This window comes from Erythranthe guttata, chromosome 13 (genome assembly GCF_056151865.1).
Source record: "Erythranthe guttata isolate IM_541 chromosome 13, IM_541, whole genome shotgun sequence".
NCBI classification, from domain to species: Eukaryota; Viridiplantae; Streptophyta; class Magnoliopsida; order Lamiales; family Phrymaceae; genus Erythranthe; species Erythranthe guttata.
The window spans coordinates 2,607,690-2,615,000 of NC_142545.1; the positions used below are offsets into that span (position 1 = coordinate 2,607,690).

A 7,311-nucleotide genomic window follows, 5' to 3' on the forward strand; every position below is an offset into this window, starting at 1 on the left:
CAAGTCCTCCCCCTTAGTCAAATACCTGAGAAAATAAAACAGTCAGATGATAGACGGAAGCAATAAAACTAAGGATCATCCTCAGCATTAAAGGAACAGCCAACAACAAGAGTGGCATCAACTACTGCAATAGCAAGTGCCAAAGTTTCAGCAACTGTTCCAACAGTAGTGGCTTGGGCAGGTGGTTTAAAACGGAGTCAGCTTCCCATGCATGTGTTTCTCCCCCTGTAGATGATCCTTGGGCAACTCCTCTTGTATATGACTTCAATCTTTTCCCTTTGCTTACTTGGCTTGGTAGACTTGGAAGGTGGTGGATGACGACGTGGTAAATTATCCACGTCATAAGAGACTCAGCAAATAACGTCTCCTCTTTTTATATTCTTGTGAAGCCCTTGAGAAATCTAAATGAAAGAACAAAGATGTATATTAGATATATAACGGTATAGCTTGCGTTATCACAAAAAGTCCTATCCTAATAAAATACTAATTCCCATATCAAACAAGGAAACCAATTAATGACAATAACCACAATAATAAAAATGATATGTTCCTCATATTAATACACATCTCCATAGAATTCCACTTGGTGTTGTGGACTTAGAATCCCACCGAGATTCTAACACTAACATAATTGATGGAATTAATAAAAACTATATTATGGACGGTATTTTAGACTAAAGATATGGGGATGAGTTTATTTGAAAGACTATTGTTTTTGTGGACCAATGTGCATTTAAGTCTCTTGTCATGTCATTTTTTGCCATCATTATTAATTGTTACTTATGTTTTAGTTATAGGGGTTAATGTGATATATTTGTTTATAGGGGTTACTTGTAATTTCACTTATAAGTTACGTATCGTATTTTTTTCGTGGAGTTCGTACAAATCATACGTCACATTTTTATTGATTGATTTTCAATTGTTTGGGTCCGAGTAGTACAACCCCTCTCGGACCCTAGAAAACTCCAACTTAAAATTAGAACAAACACAACAAGGTATCTAAAAGACCAACAAACATAACAAAAATGCCAACCCTAGTTTTGGAAGCCCCCAAGTTGGTCAGCCTAATATCCTCTCTCTTCACCTTCATCCCAAACCCATCAACCTCCACGTCAGCCCCAATCCTCATACCTTTCCTCTTCGAATACCAAAACCAAAACCCAAACCTCGGCCGAGCCACCAAATCCACACGAAAAACCGCTGCCGACCCATTCGAAACCGCCTTCACGGCGGCCTCCCACGGCACACCACTGGTCTCCACCACCTCTCGCCTGTCGGCCCTCTTCGACATCCCCTGGTAGAAAGTGGGGACCACGTATTTGGCGACCGCACTTCGACCGTACGAGAAGGTGAGGTTAACATCTCCGTAGCGTACACTGTGATCTGTCATAATGTTCTCGAACGCGAGATCGAAGAAGAGACAAGGGTTGACTACGGTACTATTTAGGGAGAGGTCGAGGGCGGGAACGTAGAATTCTTGGATGTAGCAGTGCGGGCGTTTGATCGTGTAGGTCAGTCCAGCCAAAATTGTGATTACTATGGATACCATCAAGCACAAGCATTCACATATTATTTTGCTGAATTCATCCATTATATTATTGGTGGTGTCCGTTCAGAAAATTGTGTTTATATATAAACTGCATAGTAATATAAACACAAATGGGATCATCCACTTTGTGTTTATTATTATTATTATTATTATTCTTTTAATATTGAGATAATCTACAATCTCTCTCTCTCTCTCACACACACACACACACACACACATATATATATATATATATATATAGAATATGCATATGTGTACCTTGCAAATTAGTCTTTCTAACAAGTTCAACTTAAAACAGTCGATGTTAACCCAACATTAATTTATTAATTCTACCAATTACACTACACGTACGTGAACTGTACTTTTTTTTTTTTTGATAGGATCGTGAACTGTACTTCGTATATGTGGACGTTTTAACATATATGTGATCACCTCCTCCAATAATTGAGTTGAACAAGAAAAAATTCAATAATTGATGAATATAAAAAGCTTATTATATACATTCCTATGTGATTGTCAGCATAGTGATATTACATTACAAGTTACAACAATAAAAAAATATGATCGTCTTTTGTTTTCTTTGTTAAGGACAAAATATTATCTTTGTCGTCTTATACTAATTAAGACCAATTCATATATTGATTTGGAATAAAAAACAAGAAAAAAAAAATTGCGATCTATTCGTTCAAATCCATCACATTTAAACAAAACAACGAGTATCCATAGTAAAAAGTAACTATGACGTACTAACCTTCAATACGAAATCCCAAACATGCTTCGTCATAAGAGAAATAAAGCATTCACAAAATATAAACTTTTATAATAATTTCAAGATCAAGCGATATTTAGCTCGAAAGCACAGAATAATTTAAACCTTGCCAGCAATGCCGTTCGTTTTCATCCCCACCAACGGTGTTTGTTTCGACTACTATTCACCAAAATTAAAGCTTCTCCGATATTCTAAGTTTATTACATCATCAGCATAACTAAACTCATCTCCACTATCCATGCCCTCTAACCAAAACCAAACTTTCCACGTAATTATCAACAAAAAACGAATACGGATCCCCGTAGATTCCAGGATCCTTAGTCTCCTTCGTCTCTGGATTATAGACAACTAACCCAAGATCACGAATGGTAAGTAAAGCTTCACCGCTCTTCCAAAACCAAACAAAATGTGTAATCTCCTCCAACAAATCAATCGTATATAACTTAGTCCAAGATTCTCTCACGCAGTACTCCTTCATCACCCACACATTCCACGACACCATATTCGAACCGACAATTCCAAGTGAATCCTCAATCACGAAAATACCCAAGCTCGCAGAAGCCTCCTTTGCCAACTCATCTGGCGGCATGACTTCGCCGAATACCTCGTCACCAATATCAAAGGCCAAAATTGAACAACGTCGAGGTTGATTTTCATCGAACGGTTTGTAGGCGAGCCAATGCACAACCCCATTCACGTAAGCTCGGCAGTGCGTACTTTTAAGAGCCCACAGAGTAATACCAACTCCACCAATCAACCGCCGCCAACTCCTCCGTTTATCGAGGGAAAATATCTCGACCTGCGGCGGAACACTCAAACAACTGACGTCGTCGATTTTTCTGACGTAAACCAACCTCACAACCTTGTAAGCATTACTAGAAAATCCTCCAAAACCCAGTACAACATTGTGGGATTCAATCGGATTGATAGTGGGGTTGGGTAAAACTATATGATTTCTAACGGATGGGTTCCATATAATAATACTGGGTATCGAAGGATTACGGAAGAACATATCATTCGATAAGCACACAAGCCCATCGCAAGACCCAACTATTCTGGAATACTCGATCGGGAATTCGAATGGAATTTTGATTTCCGAAGAGGAATTGATGCCAAAATCTCCGTTTTCAGATAATTTCACCAATGAAAACCGATCGAGCTTGCTGTATTTACCGTGGCGCGTGAGGAGGAGGGTTTGATTCTCACTGTTGTTTGAGAGGTGTGATGCGGTGAAGGCGGCGCTGGTGATAATCGACCGCCATGATTTCGAAACGGCGGTGAATCGGATTAGGGTTTTGACTGGCAATTTCACGAGGATTTCGGAGAGGAGATCTGCCGGAAAGTAGTCCGACATAGTTCACCGATTTTTTTTTTGAAATTTTCTAGCGTAGAGATTTGGGGAAATTGACAATACACTGTATTTTCATTTTTCTGGGCATTAAAAGAATGGAAAATTGCACATGACCCCCTATCAATTTATAATTTTCTCACTTTACTCCCTCTAAATTTAAAATAATCTAAATTTAAAAGAAGTGAATGTCCCCTTTTAAAATATTAGTTTTGTTGCACATTGTCCTAAAGCGAAATTCCGATGGGTAACTCTGTGTGTTTTGTTGCACATTGCCCTTTTTAAAATGTTAATTTTGCTGCACGCTGCCCCATTTAAAAATATTATTTTTCAGCATGCTACCCTTTTAAAGTGTTATTTTTGCTGCAAACTGTCCCATTTAAAAATATTATTTTTCAGCACGCTACCCTGTTAAAATGTTATTTTTGTTGCACGATGCCTAAAAAAAATGATTTACACAGCAAGTGCAACCAAAACAATATTTCCGCGGGAGGATTTTGATAGAATAAAATCTTATGATTGTAAAAAACAAAAATATCAATACTTAAATGGCGGATAACACCAACCATCCAACCAAATTTTCACTCAATAAAGTTGGTTGCCAACTATTACTCAACCCATAATGGTCGGCCAGTAATGATTTTCAATATTCAGTAATATTGATTGGTTAGTTTGGGTAGGTAACTGGCCGATATTTGTCCGACCCGACCCATGTCGAGCCATACCTATATTGTTCTCATCCCAAAAAAAAGAAAAACCCTGAAAGAATTGCCGATATCGCCTTATTAGCCTCTGTGATGTTGTCTATAAAATTGGTTCCAAAATAATTGTTATTTGTTTATAGCCTCTTTTGAATGACCTAAGCTTCCCTACTCAAACAACTTTTGTTCACAAGCGGCCTATTACTATAATATTCTTGTTGCTTATGAGGTTAACCACTTCATCAAATTCAAATTCAAATTCCAATTTAGGCTTAATCCCACTTTTCATCCTTAATAAAATATACTATTTTGGCATTTTGCATGCTCGAAACAAATTGATAGCACTTTGCGCCATTGAAACACAATATCTCATGCATAATGCACCTCACATGAGTTTTTAAACCTAATAAAATGTAATTTGATATTTTTAGTTGTATTTAAAAATTATATTTTCTATCACAAATAACTATTTTTCGGGAAAAAAAATTCTTCAGCTATTTCGTTATTAAGTTATCTGAAAATCATATTTTCTTCCAAATATTTCTACCTAATATTTCCACCAATTACAATAAAATATCTATCAATCGAATAATTTAGTGATAAAAGTTTATTTGATTTTATTTTGTATGAATATATTTTTTTTCCAGTTTCACGGTGTGATTTTTATTTTTTTTTGCACTTTGTGCGCCCGAAATTAGATTGGAGGTTGAAGAAAATAATAATTTCATTTGACGTTATTTTGCACCCCGGAAAAAACAATCAATAAAAAATGAATAATCATTTATTATTTAATTAAGGGTGACTTGTGAATGATTTATTGTGTTTTGAGAGTGCAAATTACTATTATTATTTTTCAAGAGTGGAAAGTTTCAAAAGACTCCATTTTAAGAGTGCAAAGTGGGATTAAGCCATTAAATTTATTATCAGCAAAGCTTATGATCAGATTGAATGGCTATTTTTTAGAAAAAAAAACTTGCCCGCTTTGGCATCCCTCCTATAATTTTGTTGAGATTATTATTTCTTTTTAAGGATTCTCAATTTGGCGCGGGGGACGGGGGTTCTAACGAGAGGTCTTCAGCAGGGTGACCCCCTCTCACCATATCTTTGTATCTACTGCACCTAGGCTTCGATAACGGGAATTTTCATGGGATTCGGATAGCTCCGGCTGCCCCTATTGCTGCGAATTTTTGTTTTGCAGACGACACACTCTTATTTTTTGCAGATATGGCTAATTTCATCCCATGTGTTGAGATATAAAATTTGATTTCCGATTATTTATCTTTTTTTTTTAAATCGTGTATTTGTTCTCAATCGTTTCCTATCATCGTACCGTCGTGAAAAAAAACTAATATCTTGTCTCCCTTTGCAGGCAAACTGTGTTTGATATATTCTATTGATCTTTCATCATAATATAAAATTTAACTAGTATACATCAAAAAATAAGATGCAGACCTTTTTTCCATCAGTAAAGAATGCTCTTTCTTCGTCTCAAATATAAGGTCGATAAATTTTCATATGCATGCACCTATTTAGATACATAGACAGTATAATATATTTTCTCCTCGTGGCGATTTATTTTCAACAAATTTGAACTCATTTTATCGAGCCTCTATTCGTGATCGAAGTCATCTTCATCAAGCGAGAAATAAAGCATTCACAAAATGTAGAGGCTCAATACGTAAAAATAAAATAAAAATAGAAATGCAAATTGTTGTAATAATATCATGATCAAGTGATATCTAACTCAAAACGATAAGAGTTGCATAGAATAATTTAAAGTCTTCTTGCCTGAAATGCCCTTCGTTTACATCCCATCTACGGTGTTCAATTTGTTTCGGCTACTATTCACCAAAAAGCTTATCCCATTCTGTGTTATTACATCACCGTATCTAACTCGCCTCCACTACATATGTCCTCTAAGCAAGAGCAAACTTTCCACATAATTATATATAAAAAACTTTCCATAGACTCCAAGATCTTTAGTCTGCTTAGTCTCTGAATTATAGACAACTAACCTAGAATTCTCTAAGGCCAATAAAGCTTCGCCACCATTCAAAAAGCCAACCACATTTTTTATCTTTTCAAACAAACGAACGGTATATAACTTAGTCCAAGATTCTTTCACACAGTACTCCTTCATCACCCACACATCACACGACTCGCCAGTTGACTTGACAACCCCGAGTGATTCCTTAATCACGAAAATACTCAACTTTGCGAAACCCGAACCACCCGCCTCCCATTCCGGCAGCATCACTTCACCGAATACCTCATCTCCAACATCAAAGGCCAAAATATAACTACGACGAAAACTATTGTCACCGATCGGTTTTTTCTCGATGAGCCAATGCACAACCCCATTCAAGAAAACTTGACGAAAATACAAACTTGGATAAGCGTGCAGAGTAATATCAACTCCACCAATCAACCTCCGCCAACTCCATGTCTTGAGGGAAAATATCTCAACCCGTGTCGTAAAAATACCGGCCGCGTTTCTGCAGTAAAGAAACCTCACTACCTTGTGGTGGGTACGACCGGCATCAACTCCGAAACCGAGTACAGAAATGTAGGCGTCTTCCGGATTGATAGGAGGGTGGGGTAAAACTACATGATTTCTAACAGACGGGTTCCATATAACGCCGGGTGGTTGCGCAAAATTAATTATGAAGAAGTTATTCGATAAGCACACAAGCCCATCGCAAGAGCCTACTATTCTTGTATAAATGTTGTGTGATTCGTAGTAGGGAAATTCGAGTTTTGAGGGAGAATTGACAGCAAAGGGAACACCTCCAGTGAATTTAACCAATGAATTTGTTGATAGCGTGTGGATTAGGGAAGCGATGAAGGCGGCGCTGGTGATAATCGACCGCCATGATTTCGAGACGGCGGCGAACCGGATTAAGGATTTGACCGGCAGGTTTTGGAGGATTTCTATCAGAAGGTC

At 37.2% G+C, this 7,311-nt stretch overlaps 4 protein-coding genes across 4 annotated transcripts in view; all 4 read right to left on the minus strand.

Annotated features, from left to right (window-relative positions):
- Window positions 1-956: 956 nt before the first annotated feature.
- Window positions 957-1,695, minus strand: LOC105972010 (protein NDR1). Its single transcript, XM_012996946.2, has one exon. The coding sequence runs from the start codon at window positions 1,589-1,591 to the stop codon at window positions 977-979; it is 615 nt and encodes a 204-aa protein (XP_012852400.2). The 5' UTR covers window positions 1,592-1,695; the 3' UTR covers window positions 957-976.
- Window positions 1,696-2,266: 571 nt separating this feature from the next.
- Window positions 2,267-3,723, minus strand: LOC105972106 (F-box protein At3g07870). The gene has a single exon (XM_088812133.1). The coding sequence runs from the start codon at window positions 3,670-3,672 to the stop codon at window positions 2,551-2,553; it is 1,122 nt and encodes a 373-aa protein (XP_088668259.1). The 5' UTR covers window positions 3,673-3,723; the 3' UTR covers window positions 2,267-2,550.
- A 2,410-nt stretch (window positions 3,724-6,133) lies between these two features.
- Window positions 6,134-7,311, minus strand: part of LOC148765644 (F-box protein At3g07870-like) — a 47,640-nt gene continuing 46,462 nt past the window's right edge. The window contains exon 2 of the mRNA XM_088812084.1: window positions 6,134-6,147. The gene's annotated coding sequence lies outside the window, so the exon portion shown is untranslated. The remainder of the gene's footprint in view (window positions 6,148-7,311) is intronic.
- LOC148765645 (F-box protein CPR1-like) overlaps window positions 6,160-7,311 on the minus strand; it is a 1,176-nt gene continuing 24 nt past the window's right edge. Inside the window, exon 1 of the mRNA XM_088811879.1 lies at window positions 6,160-7,311. This exon is cut by the window's right edge and continues 24 nt beyond it. Coding sequence (XP_088668005.1) covers window positions 6,271-7,311 — 1,041 coding nt within the window. The 3' untranslated portion in view covers window positions 6,160-6,270.